The 22,614-nt window shown below is 42.1% G+C and overlaps 1 protein-coding gene across 1 annotated transcript in view; it reads right to left on the reverse strand.

The window, feature by feature from the left end:
• Window positions 1–22,614, reverse strand: part of GABRA1 (gamma-aminobutyric acid type A receptor subunit alpha1) — a 372,903-nt gene that overhangs the window by 249,137 nt on the left and 101,152 nt on the right. Inside the window, exons 4-5 of the mRNA XM_073581008.1 lie at window positions 16,439–16,506; window positions 12,194–12,414 (exon numbers count right to left, since the gene is read on the reverse strand). Of these exons, the coding sequence (XP_073437109.1) occupies window positions 12,194–12,414; window positions 16,439–16,506 (289 nt within the window). The remainder of the gene's footprint in view (window positions 1–12,193; window positions 12,415–16,438; window positions 16,507–22,614) is intronic.

Here is a 22,614-nt window from a genome sequence, read left to right on the forward strand (position 1 = left end):
TCATCCATCAGGTTGTGGCCAAGGAAAATATTTCAAGATGATGTATGAATTGCGTGGCATACAGTTGTAATTTTCCACACATTTTCTGCTCTCAAGTGGCCTTAATATTTCATCTTGAACATTATTCTCTACAGGGCATTTGACCTTGCTGTAGGATTTTTTTTTTCAGTGAATAAATACAAATCATATATGGCTTATAGACAAAGAGGCCATGCTTCCCAACTAGAGTCCAGGGGAACTCAGTGGTTCTTTGGAGACTTAATGGAGTTCACCAGAAGAGAGCAACTGCAAGACCTGTCTAACATCAAATAAGGCTGCGTAAACATGATCAGTGATACACGGATATCACTCGAATATCTGGGTGCTCGGCACTCAACAAGCATTGGTTGATGCTCGAATTTGAAGCTTGAATTCCCGCTCCTCGCATTTGGCACCTGGTAGTGGCATTACTGTGATTGGCTTGCCGCATTACCTCATCAGAGGTTCTAAAAGGAATGGAGCCTCCACGCTTGGCTCACTGATGCAATTTCACAGCTCAGGGGGGTGAACAAATTGACTATATTGTAATACATAGAGTATGTTCTGCCTTCCTCCACGTATGATGCTGTGTGGATTTCAGCATACGGCTAAACCCTTCATCCACTTCCCAGTAAAAAATACTGTATGGGTGCTTAAGTCTATATTTATTGAGATTATGATGTGAACTTGGTAACAGTGAATAATGGTGGATGATAACGGGTAAAAACTACAAAGAAATAGACAGTATATCAGTACTGGCAGATAACAAAACAACAGCAATAATACAGGGTGCTATTACATCAGTAACAGGAGTATTACAGAGGTTGCACAATGCAACACATAAATGCAGTTAAGAGGGATATCTAAAGCAAACTTAGGCTGCCAGCATTGCATTACCTTAAATAGAAAATGCATCTATCTACAAGCATTGTAAAGAGCATTACAACTAGCTGGAAGATACATTGCACCATATACCTCACTCATAAGACACTGCACCGTGGCTGCATAATGGCTAGCTAGCACATATACATTGCACAAACACATAACTGTATTAACTCTCACCAGAATCCGCTTGACAGAAGCAGTGATTTGTAGGGAGAGCCAGGAACACGTGTGTGTGTGTAACTCAGAGATCTGGGGTAAAAATGGCCACAAGTTCTCTAGCCCGGGTAAACTGAAGGGGAGCTTCTAATCAGAACAAGCTATTAAAGAGAGGCCCCTAAATCCAGGAACAGGAAAAAAGGGGACAACTAATGACATCTAATAGTCATAACTAGTGTTGAGCATTCCGATACCGCAAGTATCGGGTATCGGCCGATACTTGCTGTATCGGAATTCCGATACCGACTTCCGATATTTTTTCAATATCGGAATTCGGCATCGGAATCGGAAGTTCAGTTGATTGACGGCCTGACGTCATCATGATGCGCGGTGTGTGCGCATCATGATGCGCCGTCATTTCGGGCCTTCCGGGGGTCTCTGCCGGCCTGCCGGGGGGCTGTGCCGGCCTGCCGGGGGGCTGTGTGGACTGCCCGGGGTCTCTGCCGGCCTGCCGGGGGGCTGTGCCGGCCTGCCGGTGGTCTGTGCACCCTGTGGGGGTCTGTACCGGCCTGCCGGGGGGCTGTGCCGGCCTGCCGGTGGTCTGTGCTGATGTCCGGGGGTCTGTGCAAGCATCGTCCGATGGGACTACAAGTCCCATCGGGCGATGCCTGCTACCATGACAGTGATTGACACATTAGCCAATGATGGGACAGTAGTAGTCCCATCATCCGGCTAATGTGTTAAATGTTAAAAAAAAAAAAAAAATACTACATACATACTACATGCATGCTACATACATACTACATGCTACATACATACTACATATATACTACATACATACTACATACATGCTACATACATACTACATACATACTACATATATACTACATGCTACATACATACTACATGCATGCTACATACATACTACATACATACTACATACATGCTACATACATACTGCATGCTACATACATACTACATACATACTACATACATGCTACATACATAATACCCACACAGCAATGGCATAAAGTGAGACTAGGGACTTTTTTTTTTTTTAAGTGGCGGAGGAATACAGTGCGGAAGGATACCTACCTTCCGTCATTGGATTCCTGCAGCCCGTAGAGAACGGCAGCATCATCTGATGCTGCCGTTCTCTACCCAAGATCGTCGTGGGACACACTCGTGGACTGCTTCGGATCGTGGGTGAGTATTTTTGTGGTTTGTTATGTTAATATTTATTCCGGAAAGACAATGGCTTCGGGGAACAATGTGACAAGTATTGGTAAGTATGTTACTCTATGTTATATGTACTGTATGTCTATGTATGTATTGTATGAATGTATTGTATGCATGTAGTATATATGTAGTATGTATGTAGCATGTAGTATGTATGTAGCATGCATGTAGTATGTATGTAGCATGTAGTATGTATGTAGCATGCATGTAGTATGTATGTAGCATGCATGTAGTATGTATATGGTATGTATGTAGCATGTAGTATGTATGTAGCATGCATGTAGTATATATGTGTTATGTATGTGGTATGTATGTAGCATGCATGTAGCATGCATGTAGTATGTATGTAGTATGTATGTAGTATATATGTAGCATGTAGTATGTATGTAGTATGTATGTAGTATGTATGTAGCATGTAGTATGCATGTAGTATGTATGTAGCATGTAGTATGTATGTAGTATGTATGTAGTATATATGTAGTATGTATGTAGCATGTAGTATGTATGTAGCATGCATGTAGTATGTATGTAGCATGTAGTATGCATGTAGTATGTATGTAGCATGTAGTATGTATGTAGTATGTATGTAGCATGCATGTAGCATGCAGTATGTATGTAGCATGCATGTAGTATATATGTAGTATGTATGTAGCATGCATGTAGCATGCAGTATGTATGTAGCATGCATGTAGTATATATGTAGTATGTATGTAGCATGTAGTATGTAGCATGCATGTAGTATATATGTAGTATGTAGCATGTAGTATGTATGTAGCATGCATGTAGTATATATGTGTTCTGTATGTAGCATGTAGTATGTATGTAGCATGCATGTAGTATGTATGTAGTATATATGTAGTATGTATGTAGCATGCAGTATGTATGTAGCATGCATGTAGTATATATGTAGTATGTATGTAGTATGAATGTAGCATGTATGTAGTATGTAGTATGAATGTAGCATGTATGTAGTATGCATGTTGTATGTATGTAGCATGTAATTTTTTTTTTTTTTTTTTTTTTTTTACATTTAACACATTAGCCGGATGATGGGACTACTACTGTCCCATCATTGGCTAATGTGTCAATCACTGTCATGGTAGCAGGCATCGCCCGATGGGACTTGTAGTCCCATCGGACGATGCCTGCACAGACCCCCGGAGCCTGCACAGACCACCGGCAGGCCGGCACAGCCCCCCGGAGCCTGCACAGCCCCCCGGCAGGCCGGCACAGCCCCCCGGCAGGCCGGCACAGCCCCCCGGAGCCTGCACAGACCACCGGCAGGCCGGCACAGACCACCGGAGCCTGCACAGCCCCCCGGCAGGCCGGCACAGCCCCCCGGAGCCTGCACAGACCACCGGCAGGCCGGCACAGACCACCGGAGCCTGCACAGACCCCCTGGCAGGCCGGCACAGCCCCCCGAAAGGCCCGTACAGACCCCAGAGAGGCTGTACAAGGGCAGGAAAGGGTTTTTCTTATTCCGATACCGGAAGTCCCATAGACTTGAATGGGACTTCCGGTATCGGAATCGGCGATACCGATACTTTTTTTAAAGATCGGCCGATACCATCCGATACGATACTTTGAAGTATCGGACGGTATCGCTCAACTCTAGTCATAACTGGTACAGCACTTATAAAAATACTTGCTGCACATAAATGGGCAGAACAGAGTATTATGTGCTTTGTTTTACATTTTGATGGCATTTAACACTCCAAAAAGCATTCACAAATTTTTAGGGACTGAATTTGTTATCCATAGAGTATTACTTGCTTTGTGTTACATTAAGGTGGTATTAAACTGCAAAAAACTGCTTTGCCTGCTGTGGGTGCCAAATTTTTTATTATTAAAAATAAACTTAGTTTCCAGAGACCTAGCAATTAGAAAATGTGTAAGGTGTGCTGTAAGGGACAGGAAAGTGGAAGTGCTGATGATGGTGCGTGCAGACGCCGAGAACGTGGGGCAGGTGCGACTATGCCTGTTAGAGCACAATAGACATGTGCATCGACAACACATAGCTTACTGTCCCACTTTGCAAGGAGGAATGGTACACCACTTCTGAGGCCACATCAGTGCAAACAGGTGGTCGGTTGGATAGCAGATAATGCTTCCAGCATGATTGCCAGCAACACCCCGTCGTCCACACGCTCCAGTTTCACGAGACAACAATCTGGACTACTTAAATTTCACCCTGATTCTCCTTCCGACCACCATGTTGAGACCCAGGAGACCAGTGATCCCACACTAGGACACTCCGAGGAGCTCTTTACAATATAATTTCTTGATTGTGACCTCTCACCCTGAATGATCAAAGTGGGACAGGAGGAGATGCTGTTTAACGATGCACAAAATTTAGAGCAGCCACGGCTGGAAGATGTTGGTGTGAAACAGCAAATTTTACCTAAAGAGGTAGATGATGATAAAACACAGTTGCCGATAAGTCAGGTTGTTGTTAAGTCACCAAATCCGGAGGACTATGGTGCATTGATGGAAGACGAGATGGTGGATGACGAAGTCACCGAGCGAACCTGGAAAGCTGGAATGCAGAACGAAGCCAGAAATGCTGAGTGGGAGAAATTGTCAGCACCAAAAAGGGCAGGAAGAGGCATTGGGATGACCAGAGGGAGAAGGCAGTCAACTGTTCTGCAGATCACCGACACTCGTGATTTTCTCCATAAAAAAGATAGGTGTCCCCCAGTCTGGGACTTTTTAAAGAGAGTTCTAAGAAAATAATGAGAAATTGGAAATGGTCTTAGGAGCCCAGGGAAGAGACTCAGACAAGAGATGGGGTTAAACCACAACGCGTTTCGACGGAGGATCCGTCTTCATCAGGTGGAAGTTTATTAATGACATAGGGGATGGGGTGTTTAAATGGGAAGCAGCCAATCACAACAGTCACAACAGTCACATGTTATGATAGTCACATGTTATGACAAGATGACATCATATATTATAAAAAAAAAAAGATAAAAACAACCTATATAAAACGTGAGATAAAACAGCATGAGGTAAACAAGTTTTAAATGTATAAAATGTGCAAAAAGGAGCAATAAAATAATATAGATACAAATTAATAAAATTATTAACAGGTTAGTAGACCAGTAAAAAGACCAATAAAAAAGCGAGAACCCATATTAATAATAAAAGCATGTAAACAATAGCATCTAGGCAAAACGCACTGATGATAAAAAGGCAAATAGTTATCTGGTCACTTTATCAATAGTTAAATTCAGACCTTCAGGGGCAAGTGTGCCAAGCTTGAATATCCAAAAGCTTTCTTTATTGATTAAACTGTTGAAGCAATCAGCCACGGTATCAGGCATGTGGTCAATAATCGTTAGTTTCAAAGTTTTTAGATTTTTTTTGATGCACAGTTAAAAAATGTTTAGAAAGGCTGTGCACGAGAAAGCCATTTCAGATATTTTGTCGATGCTTGTTCAATCTAGCATGCATCTTTTGTATGGTTCGACCTACGTACTGTAGGCCGCAACCACATTCAATCAAGTATACCACAAAAATGGATTGCAGAAATGACGTGGAAGTGCAATAAGGACCGCACTTGCTTCTGGTAGAGTAAAGGGTTCTTTATTCAGCCAACGCGTTTCCTGAGCCTGCTGGCTCACTTCATCAGGGCAGATCCACGTCATTTCTGCAATTCTGTCCTAGGACCCTGTGCAGACTTGCTGCTGCTTCTTAAGCGTTCATGGGTGTTGTGACTTCCTCACAACCCCAATAGATGAGCACCTTCCTTACTGTTCCACAATTTTAATTGTTTTATACGGATTTCACACAGTGGATGCGCCCTGTATCTCTCCTTTTAACAAAAATGGATTGACAGTTAACATGAAAATTGATTTTATATGAGGTACCTGTAGTGTTGGATTTAAATTCATATACCCCATTTAAAATGGAGGTGCAGCAGAGACATTTGGGGGCTCTACATGCATAGCAACCAGGGTTCAGAGAAATTGGGAAAGAGGATAGGGAGCCTGAACTCAAGGTGGTGTTGCCTGGTGCAACAAGGTTCCGTAACGTGCGGTTTCTGTGGAATACCGTTCTAGGTTGGGGGGGAATATGCTTGGTCAGAACTGGGTCCCCTTTCAGGATGAACCAGTACTTGGTAAGGAGCTTCTTAATCAACCCATAGGATTGGTTGAAAGCGGTAACGAAACTCCATCTACCTAGATCCGTACCAGAAGAACAAGAAGTTTTATCTATGTTACTTTATTCCACCTTTTTGCACATTTTATACATTTAAAACTTGTTTACCTCATGCTTATCACTGACTCTTATTCTAAGAAAATAATGGTCATTTGCAACTCGTGCCATGCCAAGATCAGTAGGGGACTGATCATTAGCAGCCTAACCACCATCAGAATGATCTGACACATGTCATTTAAGCACCTGACTTGGTAAGCCGAATGCCTGGGTCCATGGTTGGTGCCATCGGGTGACATCACTGCCTCTTCCTCTGTGCTAAGTGATTCTCAATCTCCTGTCCGTGATACAGGCATAGATACCTCCTGCCCTTCACCTGTCCTTGTGTGGCGCCCCTGAGGCTCAGTTGCCACAGAGGTACTGCACCTTCTCCTAAGGTCTGGTGCCCCACCATCCAGGTAAGTTGAAGGCGCTTGACCACTCTCCAACACTCGCACCTCACACAATAGAGTAGTTCAGCAAAACCACATTGCGGCTCCTTGCTTAGAGAGAAGCAGAGCACCTTTGGTGGTTCCCTGCTTGGAACACTAGACGTGCTGGGAGATGGATGGAGTTCAGAATATATATATGAGCGGGATGGTTTAGGATTACAGGTCAGTCTGACAGGAGGTCAGGGAGGAAGGAAGCCACTCGGAGAGGAGTGGGGATCCCTGGAGGAGGGATGGAGGAAGGAGTGCTGCAGCTGCCTCAGTGACCTGAGCCAGCTGGCACGGGAAAGGAAAGAAGGAGAAGGACATTGAACTGAAGCCTGAGCTTCCATAGAAGGGAAAAGACAAGTACGGAACGTAGGAGTAAAAGGGAACACAGAGGACGTGGGTTAGAGGAAGAACCCTGCCTAGAAGTTCTAAGCGCAAGGCTGGGGCCCGGTCCCCGAGGTTGTATGGTCACTAATGGTTCTGCAGCAGACACCGGTGGAGTAGTGGGCTGTAAATGCACTACTCCCATCTAAGACTTGAGGGCACAACAGCAACATGGATAGAGAGCCGGGACATAGGAATAGAGAGTCCCCGAAGCAGGCTACAGCTGTCTGCCATGCAAGTAGAGCTCTTGGGAACATCTGTCAGGAGGAACTCCAGTGTAACACAGTACTAGGAGATCTTCACACTTAAGGCGCTATAGAGGAGACGTTCAGAAAAGGCACATAAGTTGGCAGAGTGTGGAAGGGAGCATTCCATCTTGCCTGGAGGTTGACTGAGTCCCTGACCTGGAGGACACGGCACAGAAGCGGGCACTGCAGACTGAGTAAAGCTTTGGAACTACATGCCCTGGTGTCCTCCATTCCTTCCTGCGTCCGTCCGCTTGGCACTGCTATATACCTTGCGCCGGACACTACACCATCTAAGTGTCTCCACGTTTACACTGCCCTGGGACAACAACCCTGCCTGTGAAGGGCTATACCATCCTTGCTGCACCACACCATCTGTCCCAGAGGATCTGTCTGCAGCGTCGGCTTAACACCTCCCTTGCCGAACACCACAGGTGGCGTCACAAACTATTCATTTAACTACATTCCACCATTCACATCTTCCTATTACTTGGGCGCCCAGGGACACGGTCCGGGTCACCGCTGCTGTGACACATCCCACTGATACCGGCCCGGTACCGACTACCCCACAGCCCTGGGAGGGCGACCCACTTGCACATTCTGAGGCACCATCATCAGGCATTGACGAAAACTTTTCCCAGCACAGCGTTCAGCTGTCCCCACCTAAGGTCTTGGAGCAAAAAAGAAAGTTCCGAGACACCCACCCACAAGCCCAAATGCTAAACTGGCACGTTTTCAGGCTACTTTCAGTGGAATTTTTGCTGTTTAGGCTCGCAGACAAGGAGGATTTCTGCTGACTCAGTCCCAAGCTCCCACTTTTTCTCCAAGTTTGGCATCCTCGCCATGTATCAGCACGTGTATAGGAAAATCATTACACCCATATTGAAAAGTTTCCCCCCTCCCATATACTAATGTGCCACAAACAGGAAGTTGATATCACCAACCATTCCCATTTTATTTAGGTGTATCCATATAAATGGCCCACCCTGTAGATAAGTAAAGCTATGGTAACCGGATATTACAGGTGCTGCTCACAAAATTAGAATATCATCAAAAAGTTAATTTATTTCAGTTCTTTAATACAAAAACTGAAACTCATATATTATATAGAGTCATTACACACAGAGTGATCTATTTCAAGTGTTTATTTCTGTTAATGTCGATGATTATGGCTTATATCCAATGAAAAACCCAAAGTCATTTTCTGAATACATGTAGAGGTTGCCTGTTTGTTAGGCAATCCCTTCATGCATTCAGGCTGTCTCGCAGCCGTAAATCATGCAGCTGAGGCGACAAAAACTAAATCTCTGAGCACATAAAAATACTCGGAGTATTTTTTAAGTGAATTATTTACTATAAAACTAAATATGATCAAATTTCTTTTCATATTTTATCCAGAACTGTGAGAAGTGCCTAAAGAAATAGTCAGTATGTGTTCAAGGAGCTCAGCCTTTCTCCATTTCTCCTTCTCACATTCCTGTGAATGACTGCAAAAAAAAACTGACTACAGTTTAGGAATGATAAGCTGAACCCAAACTGTCAGCCAAAAATGGAAGAGAACAAGATGAAAAGACTTTTTATAGAAAATAGATTAAACTGAGAAATTAATTCTAAAAATAAATTAATAATCTTGACCACATTGTTTGTCAGTCCTCAGGTGTGACGTCCGTCTGAGAGTCTGGGCTGCAGTAAGACAGCACCCTGAGCAACCCCGATACCCTTTACCCCTATACAGGGATCTGGATTTACAGCAGAGCCCAGGAGGTAGCTGTCCGAATAAGAGCAGCGGACCAGAGCAGGATGGTCGCCAGAACGGGGTTAAAAACGGGGCAAAAAGTGTAGTCAGGAATCCAAGTCTAAAATAGGCGGGCAGCAGAGGTTCAAAAACGGCAGACAGTAGCAGAGTCAAATCCAGGCCAAGGTCAGAGTCATAAACCAGGAGGGAGGCAGAGGTACAATATCGTTAGGCAGTCGCAGCGTCAAAAACCAGGCCAAAGTCAGAGTCGTAAACCAGGAAGGCGGCAGAGGTACAAAATCGTCAGGCAGGAGCAGAGTCAGAAATCCAGGCAAAGGTCAGAATCAAAGATAACAATAACAGACTAGCACACTGGAGAAACCAAGACTAAATCTGGTGGCCTGCAAGACGAGCCCCAAGGTATTTGAGGGATCAGATCATCCCTCACAGGTTCACGGTCTGATGACGTCATTAGGACCGCCCCCAGGACCAGGCCAGATGGTGATGTACCAACCCCTTCATGACCGACAGAGGAGCGCAGCCTGCAGCTGCCAGATGTCTGCAGAGGAGCCTCCTCCCTGTTAGCAGTACCCACGGGCGGACCACGGCGCCTCCCAGTGGCCGAGGCTGGAATAGCAGAGCTCGGTTCTGACGGCGACGTGCCAGTCTGGTGCCTCCTGGTGGCCGAAACAGGAACAGCAGTCCCTGTATCCGATGGCGATGTGACATCAGGATGTCGTACTTGGTCTTGCAGTCTTCTTGTAGAATTTCGGCAAACGTCACAAACATAATTTCCAGTTGAACTTTTTCACATCTAGCAGATGTGGGAATGAAAGGAATCAGACAGTTTTCCAATCTTTTGTTCCCAGAGATATAAGCCATCTCCAGAGGAGTCTAGCTGAGATTTACTCAATTCCTCCTACTGAGAGCACGCATCTACTCAAAGAAGCAAAGGAGCATTTGGCTAGAGCTATTTTATTAATTGGCCAGCGTTAACAAAGGAGTGGCTTAACTATATTTGTTTCCTATTGCAAACAGATAAAGAAGGAAACAGTCTCATTTTGCAGCCCTCTGTCACACATATCATTTTTTTTCAGTTTATCTCATTTATTACACATAGTATTAAAGAGAATCTGTCAGTAGGATCAACCCTGCTAACTCGTCTATATAGAAATATAGGTCTTAGGTCGCTGAATAAAATTATACCTTGATAATTGCAATTATTCTTAATACTGTTAAGGTCTATGGGCAGGACATAGATGTTCCTGAGAGTCTGCTTATAGAGCTATTTTTGACTGAAGGGGTAGTTAGCAGTGGGAGACATGTAATAACTAACAGTCTGCCCTCCTGATCTACATGTCTCACACTGGTAAAGCCCCCGTTAATTTAAAAAAATCTTTGGAGGAAGATTCTGAGATACAGAGGCGTACCTAGAAATCATGGTGCCCCATAGCAAAAGTCTGAATGCCCCACCCAAAAAAAAAAAATTCACCGCCAGGCCCAGCTCACCATCTTGCTTCTCCACACAGCTTCAGCTCCTAACGCTCTGCCTCCGACAGCCAGTAGCCGCCCTCACATGTGCAAATACTTCCAGCCGGGCCCACCATACACTGCTCTCTCTGGCTGGAAAGCTAGGTCAGCCAGAAGGCGTGGCATCCTTATGCAAATCCAGCCAGAGAGTTCAGCCGGGAACAGTGCAGGACTAGAAAGGAGGAGTTAGGAGGAGCCAAGTAGAGAGTGACGATGGAGCGCACATTTAATTAAAGGACACGGCACAGTACAGCTGTTGAACTCCAACTCCAGCTGGCGCCCTCACCCCCCCGGGGCCCCACAGCAGTCGCATGGCCTGCCGCCATTGGTGGTACGCCACTGCTGAGATATCAGTAGGTCAGTATGAGTACACAGATACCAAACATGTATTTCGAAATCTGGGGCTGGGTGAGGGCTTATTTTTTTCCGTGCCGAGCTGACGTTTTTATTGGCACAATTCTGGGGTACATATAAGGTTTTGATTGCCTGTTATTGCATTTTATTGCAAGGTTGAGGAGGCCAAAATTTTTCATTCTGGAGTTTTGATTTTTTTTCTCTTTACGCTGTTTACTGATCAGATTAATTTACTCAAAATTTTGATAAATTGGACATTTCTGAATGCAGCAATACCAAATGTGTATTTTTTAATTGGTTTATTTTGAATAGGGCAAAGGGGGGGTGATTAAAACTTTTTTTTTAATTTTTTGAATATTTTTTAAACAATTTTACTTTGTACTTTTTTCAATAGTCTCCTTAGGAGTTTTGAAGCTGCGATCATTCAATCACTTGTGCTAGAATTTATGTAGCAAAAATCATCATCTCCTATAAACTTCTGCAGACCCCCCGCTGTTATGCCAACCAGTTGGCACACCACAATCATGTGATAGGATCCGATGGGCGGGCCTTATGATGAGCCTCCTTTGCGCTCGAGTTAAATGCCACTGTCAGTGATTGATAGTGGCTTTTAGCGTGTTAACAGCCGCAGGTGGATCGCAATTCCACCCCTGGCTATTAGAGGCACATGACACCTGTTGAAATCACCTGTTATGTGCCAGGAAAGATGTGGCTTAAATGGGAGTAGACGACCTTGGACGTACTTACACGTTCAAGGTCGTAAAAGAGGATAATGTTGGTCAATAGTGAGAATATGGTGGGAAAATGCTGTTCTTTATTGTTTCTTTACAGAGCAGGCAGAAAATCCCACAAGCTGACAAGGACTTTGGACAATTTATCTTTTTCTATTCTTATTCATTCCATATTTTTTTGATTTATAAAATTTATTTCTAGTAAAAATGCAATAACAAGCTATGATAATAAATTGACAAAAATGAATGTATATAGCTTAATAACAAGAAAAAAATAACTACCTCATTGTATATAGCAGTCTTCCATCCTCTATTATTCTTAACAGTTTGTTTGGCATTGTCATGTTGTGAGCCACAGACTTCTTCCCATTGTGAAAAAATGTATCTGGAGTCCATATTTTACTAGCCATTAAATTATTTAGGCGAAGAACAGTCATAGGTCCCTTGAATTTTAGTCTTTCATCCTTCCAGCCTTGTCGAAAAAATACATCAATTGTATATTCCTGTATACAAATAGAGAATAGAGATTACAAGGTAAAATGCCTCACTGTTCTCAATGCTTTTTATTGCTATTTACAGCGTACCTTCATCTGTCTGTAATATACCTCTCAATAAATGAAAAGATCATGTCTTTTAAAAGTAAGCAGAGAAGAAAAATGGCAAGGGGGAAAAGGTAATTTCAATATTAAGATCGATGACCAACAAACACATGCGGCCCCATGACACTGACCTCATTGTTCATATTCCATGCTGTATAGCTGCAGTCTGTATGTATGGAGGCTGCCTGCCACCAGGTCTGATATTCATTGATTAGCCCATATAATTCTCCTTATGTCAACTTGGCACTTAGACCCACTATCAGAGCCTCTCGCCAGCCAAACCAGTCCTCTTGCTCCACAGTGATCAGGGGCAAATACCTTGAAAAATTTGACTAGAAATAGAGTCTCAGGTTTAGCTCCTTATACTAAATGTTGTGGCCAGCTGTTTAAAAGTGTTGATATTGTCTCTTAGGACTACTGCCCCCGATAGGTTGCACCAGAGTTCATATCCTCTTTCTCTTTAAAGAGGCTATTTGCATATTTATGAGTCCATAAATATGTCTTAATGACAATTACAGAATAGATGTAAATTAATTGCTTTAAATAATCATTTTCAGCTTAGGTGGTAATGAGGTGGCAACTGGGATATTGCATGTTGTAGATCTTCTTGAAGAGATGAGTTTTGGTTTACAGGTTGCATCTAAAAGCTTCAATCTTGAAAACAATCTCATGTGCTGAGGTAGTGTGTTTCAGAGCATAGGGAATGCTTGTGTGAAATCTTGAAGCTGATTGTGTGAAGAACATACTGTGCAAGGGCAAATGAAAGAAGGAGATCTTACAAAGGGTACAGATTTCATGTACTGTAGGTAGGAATTGGGTGATAAGTTTGGAGATGTATGGATGAGAAAGATTATGGACAGTAGTAAATTAAATTGAATTTACTGGGTATTAGAGAGGCAAAGAAATTACCAAAGGAAAGGTGGATTAATCAGGCAGCAGGTCCCAGAACAGAGCCTTGAAGGTCATCATAAGAGAAAGGTTGGGATGCGGAATTAGTGTGGCATAAATGTGCAGTTAGTGAGGTATGACAATATCTAGGAAAGGGCAAAGTCTGTCATTCGAAGAGATAAAATGATTTGTAACTGGATGGAGTGGTCAGCTATGTAAAAGGCAGAGGACAGGTCTTCAAGAAGTATGGGCTTTGACAGTTAGCAGTTCATTTATCACTTTAGTTAGGGGCGTTTCAGTAATGTGATGGAACAGAAGCCAGAAGTTAGTTTCTTGAGAAGTGTGGTTGGAGGAGAGTTTATGGTAAATGTGCTGTTCAAGGAGTTTTAAGGCAAATGGAAGAAGTGATATGAGGATAAAACCCAGATGTGAAGGCTGGGTCATGAGATGGCTTCTTCAGAATGGGAGTGATAGTTGCATGTTTGAAAGCGGAAGGAAATATAGCAGCAATTAATGATAAGTTAAAGAGATGAGTTAGAACTAACATAAGTGTGAAACTGTGGAACTGTGAATTTCATGAAATTCGCCTGAAAGTTTATCCTCCTTAAATTGATCAGCTCATCTCTACTATTGACCACTCTGTGCAAGTGCACAGCACTGACAGTTGAGGGGTTAAACACTATGATTTTTTCCTACCAAAAAAATTATTTTAATTCCTTCAGTTTGGTGTAGCCTGGTGAAATAGTGAGGACGAACCTTTGTAAAGTTGTGCTCTATGAGGACCAACACTGGATAACCACCTTGATGTTATTGCATGTTAAGTTACCCAATGTGATGCTATTCATTTTTTAGAGGTGCTACACCTGCTATATGTATTCATGGTTCTCAGTCAGGTGTCTTTAAGGATTCAATATATGTAGCAGTAGTCACTCAAGTAAGCTGGGTCAAAGATCACATATAGTGTTAACGAGCACTGTGCCACACAAGCTCTCTCTTAGGTGAGACCAGGTTATATAGGGAGGCAGCTTAATGAATCTTATTGTTAGTCATTTAAATACTGATACAGTAAATCAGTCAACTTGGCAAATTGGCACATCAAAGGTGCACATGGCCTTAGATAGAAGCAATTCAATTTACCCATGTTTTTAGCTCGGCTACCCAATAGAAGGAGAGAACTTGTAATTGAATGGGCAGTTTTCAGACAGCTACCTCCTTCATGGGCCAAAATCTGAATGTTGTTGATATTGGGCATGGTGGAGTGAGCTCTCCATAAATAGAGGTTTCAGCAGCTGTTGCAATTGGATATATTGTAAACCAATTTCAGGGCACAACCTGTATATAAGGTGTGTATAAGAGAAAACACCCTGGCTTAGGAAAATAAACTTAGGCAGGGATGGAGCCATCCAGCTCAGCTCTGAAACATCTTGTGAGTTACATTGGGAATTGTTCTGTCAGACTATTCCTGTAATTGCAGTTGACTGCCAAGCTCTGTACCTTAACTCACGTGGAATTGCCAAGTTCTGTATCTCAAATTATTTGTAACTGCCAAAGCTCTAAACCTTTATTATGTTGTGTAACCTCCAACCTTGGGGTCTCAATACTGTCTGAAACTGCTGGGATTCTACCATCATTATTGATGCCATCATAAAGATGTAACATCCTTGATTGTCTCATGCTGAGTAAACTTCTGTTCCAATTGAAATTAGTCTGCATGAGTTACTAAAGTGAGGTGATGAGTTAAAGTTGTGGTGTACATGCCAAAGCAATCATCTTATACCTGGATTAGACTACTCAGTAGGAGGGTTGGTGTTATACCTCAGTAGAGTGATCCAGTTTGGACTATTAGGAAAGTAACAATAGGGACCCTGGTATGATTACTGGAGAAGCAGCATCTTCAGGGTTTATGGGACTATGTTTACTTGCAAAAGAAAAAAAAGCAAAGGCAAAGAATGTACGTAACTGCAATTCGTTGGCTGGACCTTTTTTCAGTTAATGTGAAGCAGTAGATCTACTACAGGAATTGAACCTAGTTCTGCCTAAGATCTAAGAATCCATTTGCACATACCATTCGGCGACAAGATTCAACCAACTTTAATCTTCTTTAATTTGAGTCACTTAATAGCCTGTTTAAACAGGTGAACCAAAAGTAGCAGATCGCATAGTGCACATAGGCTACCATGATTCTTGGCAGTGTGAGTCCTGCTTATACAGGATGATTTGTTGCCGGAAACTATGACCTTTTGAGTTGCACAAATCATTCCACCGTCCTGCTAATTCATCAGGTGATCAATACTTTTCTACACTGCAAGATAACTTTGAAATAAATATTCTTACATCCCTTCTCAATGATTATCCATCAGTGTGAATGCAGCTTAACATATGACAAGGCAACATACATGTAAGGTTCCCCTAAGGGTAGGGCTACATGTGTCATCATGATACTGAAACCCCAGCGACATTGGATGTAATAATTCCCAGTAGTGTATTGTTGAGGCCCGCGACATACTGCAACGCAAAGTTGCAAATGCTTCCAAATGTGCTGGATATTCTGTAGCTGGTCGCAAGCTGCAACACATTTGCAAAAGACTTCACTGCAAGTCGCATGCTACACGTGACTTGTGTGCAACTTATCTGCACTAAAGTAATCAGAAAATGCAAAGAATTACTTGGTGTGACATGTTGCCGTGTAGCCCTAGCCTTAACATTATGGCATAACAAAGTATCATCTAAATATCATTCATTAAATGCAATTTCAAATTATAAAATAATGATATTTTGACTTGAAGGTCATTTTAATCTTGCAGGTAACCTGCTCAGCATACTTAAGGTATTGTCAAATTCTATAGTAGAGATCAAATGTTGGTCAGCCAAGACACATGAAACAAAAAAGCACTCAGATGCCTGTTAGGTAAAATTAGTCTTTACTTGTTCATTACCATATGCAAATATAATTCATCTTTTTCTATTCCCCTTGTGCACAGACCTTGAAGTCAAACTCCATGAGCATAGGATGTAATATAGGAAAATTCCTGCATCTTACCATATCGTGATCGGAAACTGGTCCAAAGCTGGTGACGAAGATGTCTGTGTTCACTTCAGTTACACGCTCTGTTGAAGCAGGAAATGAGGATGTTCAAAGTCTACTAACAATCTTCATTAGATCTCAAATAGGTATTTTTCATCACCCCTAACTGGACGCATTGAATTTATATGACATTTATAGTAAAAATAAAGATTTCTCAATGTTATTTTATAAGCAGCTCAAATCAATCCATCTATCAGTTATGAAACCAACTACCTACTTTTGTGCAGGCTCCTTCATGCCACCGAAGCAGCTCTGACCCATCGAGGCATGGATTTGTGGTTTTTGGGACCAAGATGTTAGCAGATGATTTAAGACCTGTAATTTGTGACTCCTAGTCTCCTTGAAAAGCATTTGTTTTTCCAGCACATCCAACAGATGATTGATTACAGATCTTGAAAACTTTGAGGCGAAGTTGACATTTTGAACTCTGTCATATACCTCAAAGCACTCATTCCTGAACATTTTTTGCAATGTGACAGGACATATTATTCTTATGCTCACTTGCCCAGTTCAGACTATTTTGGCGGTGGACAGGAGTAGGCATGGGCACTTTGGCAGGTCTGAGGCTATTTAGTTGTATGCATACCAGACTGTTATGCATTATGCATTCTGACATCTTTCTATCATAGCCACCAATAAATGAAGTCTGTCAGCCTAAACTGTCAGTATACGCTAACCAGTAAGCATATTGCCTTATAGAGGATAAGGAACTTCTAAAAAGTGCAACTTTAGTGTTCTAGTCACGGCCTCTGCTCAGCAGAAACTGAAGTTTAATCAAACATGCTTATGTATTGCGCCAGAACTGGGGATTAAACTAAGGTTTTATAATGTGGAATATACTATATACTGTATATGCCTTGGTGTACTTGAACTGTTGCACTGTTTCCATATGCAATATGCAGTACACTAAAGAGCTAATCCCACCATTTAGATGTTAGACAGGAAATAGATATGTGTGTGCAGTTTGGCTGTATAAAATATGGTAACATGATAACTAGCCAGAGAAAACCAGAGTCATAGACGAGCAGGCACCATCAAAAATTTCAGGAGATTCATCTCTCCATTTTCCAGAAGGCTCAAAGAGAGAGAGACTGGAGAGGAGACAAAGCACAAATATGGACTTTTCTGGGTAACAACATAGAAGGATTTGCACGATTGTGCGCAACTAGAAAGGTTGTGTGCACATGACCACTTATAAGTAGAGTTGAGCGACTTTGGTCGGATCGGGCTTCATGAAGCAAAATTTGTTTCAGATGAAACTGGTCCGACTAGGGCAAAAAAAAGTCGGAGTTTCGTCCGAAACCCGACCCCAATGCAAGTCAATGGGGATTAAAAGTCGGCATTGAGTGGATGAATGTCATCCGCTCAATGCCGACTTTTATTTCCCATTGACTTGCATTGGGGTTGGGTTTCGGATGAAACTCCAACTTTTTTTGCCCTAGTTGGACCAGCTTTATCTGAAACAAATTTTGTTTCATGAAACCAGATCCGACCAAAGTCGCTCAACTCTGCTTATAAGGCTTAAGGCTGCTACAGACCCACAAGGAGATAAATGCATAGAAATGGAGAATCAAATGGGTTTTTCTGCGCTGCCGTGTAGAAAAGAAGAAGGATGCCAATCCAATTACAGGAGGTTTTATTCGTCAACGCGTTTTGAAGTATATAACTTCTTCATCAGGACAAACCATGATCGTGGTATATACTTTGAAAAGCGTTGACAAGTAAATCTATCTGAAATTAGATTGGCATCCTTCATTTTTTCTCCACAGCAGCGCAGAAAAACTCATTTGATTCTTCATTTCTATGTTCCTGAAGGCTGACATACCAGACTCATACAATGAAAACGTAGGTTGGCATGAAAAACGGTAACGAAATGCCCTGGTCCCCTAGAAAACACTGCTTAAATATATAGTATACCATGATGCAGGAGGAATACTCAAAAGTAGGTCACGTTTAATGAAGATGGTTCATACAGCGTGTTGGAATATGTTTGATGCAATAACTCCATTCCTGTCTATGAGTGTATAGTTGTTAGATTTGAATGCTGTTCATAAAGTTAAAAAAAAAATCCGATAGAGACACACAAATGATTTATTCCTGATCTGTTAAGCTTACCATATATTGTTCCTGATTGTTCCTGAATAAAGAAGCTCTGTTGTCACACTCTTGGAGAGTATCCTGAATAATCTACTGCCAACAAAATGACTATCAGTGCGAACTGGGATAATGAGGCCTGCTCGGAGACATGGCCCTAGTGAGGTTGAAGAAATCCATAGTGTCCATATTGTACTTCAGAATAAGCCCTGGATGGACATACTGCATAGGACTCCTCATGTATGCCTAATTTGACAATATCTGCTACTGTTGATATCGTCACTGGAATTTGACTTTAAGAAAAGGTACCATCATCTGCTTTTACCACCTGCTGCTGTGGAAGTAAAGTCATACCTGTTTTACTACATCATGTCTGCTGTCTCCCTTTTCCTCCTTACACTACTACATTAACATCATGGGGTATGCCACCAACCATCCGGCTGAGATGGAAGAGTAATGTCGGCATCAACCCCACATATCCTCAGCCATGTGCTCTCTATGCATCAGGGTGCCAGACAGTGGGCATTGTCACCTAGACTGATGACACTAATATCCGATCCAAGGCAGATGTTCTAGGTTTCCTGCATACTGCACTTATTATGGTGGATGGTGCATTGGTGAGTCCGAGAGGCTCAGAGTACTGTTCTGTCCTTTGGTTTTGCATGCCTCACATCCTTTACTGGTGATTGTCAGACCTTTTCAGAATAAGCATTGAATAAAAAGAAAACTCAAGCATGTACTGTTATCAATCACTGAGTAAGGCAGGACTGGGCAAAAGAACTAAGTGAAAAGGAGTACAGAGCTTTGTAGGCACGTCAAGGGTGCACTGAAGAGCAATCCTTCATTCCCCACACAGATCATTAATTCTTAAACTCCCATAGCCCTGCCATCATCTCACCACTTGTCCTTATTTTGACCCTTTCATCTAGTCACTAAAAATTGGTCCTTGCCAAAAATCATGCAAATCCGATACCTTATGCATGTCATTTTTTTCCAGCTTACAACATGACAGCTTCCAGAATTGACTGATCCCACTTTTTAGTCATTAGATGTGTTGTCATATACTAAAATAATGAAATGTTGTTACATGCAACATGAGTAACCTATAAAATACTATGATGCCATGAAAAATATTCAGAATTGAGAGTCCTCAATTCTGAATATTTTTCTATCTACTGGCTAACACGGTACAAAGATATACATCTTTCCTGTATTATGATGCCATGATGTTTTTCCTGTATTTCAATTGTGGCATGTGTTTATGAATTAGATAGCAACAGGAAAAGTAGAACATTGAACTAATAGAGCATCTGTCCACACTAATTGCATAGTCATCAATATGCTAATCAATGTACTGGGCAGACCTGAGCATCTCTACAATTGTGATCCCCTGATGTACATCACTGCTCTAAGCAGAGATCATTGTGATGTACTGAGAGTGGAGACAAGAGCATTGTTCAAGAGTCATTGCACGTAGGATCTTAGCTACTGATGTCCAAAATCACCATAATACGCTGATTTCTTGTTGCAATTGATTATATTTCATTGCACAGACAATGTAACAGAGACCAAAAAAAGGCTATCTAACTATAAAGCTACTTTCAAGACTCCAGGGATCAGTATTGAACCTCATTGTCCTGACAGTTACACATCTGTACATGCAGCTGTGACATTTTCCATTGTTCGGTTCCATTTACCCCCTTTATAGAAGAAGTCAGACCTCACAAATCAAATATTGATGGACTTTCCTAAGTATCAGTCATTTGTGTCTTAGAAAATTAGCAAATTTTTCTGAAAGCATTTTTAAGGAATTTTGCGGAATTATGTTTTTGAACCGTTTCCGTTTTTGACTTACAAATATTGAAGAATTTTGACTAAATTACTGCCATGCTAAATTCTCATTAAAGTGGTCTCCCACTACTAAAAAATGTTCAAAAATGGGTCTATGGTGATGCTAACATAACAAATCATACTCATCTACTACATTATAGCTACTCCCGTTGTCCCCAGCCTCCTTTGTCATCTGCTCAGGAAACGTGAGGTGACCAATCTTTGTCCAGAAAAAAAAGCCAACTTTTCGGCAGGTATGGTTTTTTTTTACTTTTTTTTAGCACTGTAATTTTTTAAGTCTTTTAGTAATGTGCAATGCATTTAAGGGTAATTTTATGTTTTGTAATTTTTGCCACTGAAGCATTAATTCAGTGTTTCTCCTTAAAAATACTGTGTATGAATGGATCAGTAAAATCTTATTTACACCAGATGGCATTAAAAAAGAAACACATATACATACAATATGGCAAGATGATTTCATAGACGTGATACTACTCCCTTCTGTTATAAACATTTCTGAAGGGAAAAGCAACATACTAAAATCACAACACAGAAGCTGAAATTTCACAATTTAGACGGTTTTACTCATTCTTCATATCTAAACTTAATTTGTGAGACCGAAATAAGAAAAATCCGTTTATAATTTTCCACACACAATTTTACAGAGCAGAGGGCACATTCCAGGATTGCCATTTAAAGAGGTTGTTGACCACTTTTACATTGATGACCTACCTTAAAGATAGGTCATCAATGTTTGATTGGCTGGCATTCGACACCCGAACCCCCAAGATCATCTGTTATCGCTGTTGGCGCCAGTGGCCACTGGCAGAAAGTACTCACTTGCTGAGCTGCACCATCAATTTTCAGTGGCCGCCGCAGGGTATTACACACCCACCTAATATTCAAATCACTACAAGTAGACAGAGCAGCTGTGCAAGTGAGTCTTTCCTGCTGGCGACCGCAGTTGTGGCCAACACCTATAACAGCAGGGGGGGCCAGTTGTGGGACCCTGGCCAAACAGACATTGATAACCTATTCTAAAGGATAGGTCATCAATGTAAAAGTGGTGAACAGCCTCTAAATTAGACTGAGCAGCAATACCAAGGCCAGCCAATGAACAGGAACAGGACTTTGCAAATTGTATACACATTTGCTCTCCTCTAGAAGGAAGAAAACTGTTTTTATAGGTAGCTACACTGTAATTTACTGCTCAATTTATTAAAGAGCCTTACATGAGGATTAAAGATATTAGCTTTAAAGAAAAGGAAAATTATCCTAATTGGGATTGTTTTTTTTCTTTGAGATTATAACTATACCAGAGTCTCCAGAAGGAAAAAGCACCCATCTGTCTAAAACTGTATTGAGGTTATAGGTCACACTAAAGCGGGCCTGCCATTACTGCTGCATGGGGACAGTGAACAGAACTAAAGAGCGGGGACCCAGACCCAGTCCAGAACCCCTCTTATGCTTCAGCTCACTGGGTCCAAGGGTATCATGTGATGGCACACCACCACCAGCGGCATTCATATTGGTGCAAGGAGGCTTGGAGCTATACGACCATCAAAACGGTCGTGCAGCTCCAAGTGATTCCTTCCACCTCCTCTCTGATGTGCTGCTGATGGTGCATACATGATGACATCATCACATATGCACCATCGTGGAAGAGCGTCAGGATGCCAGTCCAGAAGTGCAGCTGAAGGGGATTGTATGAAAGGTAAGCATATAAACCTTTTTTTAATAGAATTAATTGAATGGTCAGTAATGAATTTTGAGCAAATGAATTGTGAATAGAGGGGAGATCAAATGACTAATTTTGAGTGGAAGGTGGTAAGGGCAAATGACAAATTGGGAGTGTAGTTGGGGAGAGCAAATGATGACTTGGGATTGGGGGAGAGCAAATGATGAATTGGGAGTGGTGAGTAGGGAGAGCAAATGATGAATTGGGGTGTGTGATAGAGAGAGAAAATGATGAAGAGGGGATGGGGAGAGCAAATGAAGAATTGGGAGTGAGGGATGGGGAGGTCAAATAATGAGTTGGGAGTGGAGATGGGGAGGCCAAATGATGAATTGGGAGTGTGAGGAGGCCAAATGATGAATTGAGAGTCTGAGGTGGGGATAGAAAATGCCGAATTGGGAGTGGAAGGGAGATCAAATGACAATTTGGGAGTGGGGGAAGCAAATGACGAATTGGGAGTGGGGGAGAGCAA

This window comes from Dendrobates tinctorius, unplaced genomic scaffold (assembly GCF_039654945.1).
Source record: "Dendrobates tinctorius isolate UK_male_01 unplaced genomic scaffold, ASM3965494v1 ptg000067l, whole genome shotgun sequence".
In the NCBI taxonomy this organism is placed as follows: Eukaryota; Metazoa; Chordata; class Amphibia; order Anura; family Dendrobatidae; genus Dendrobates; species Dendrobates tinctorius.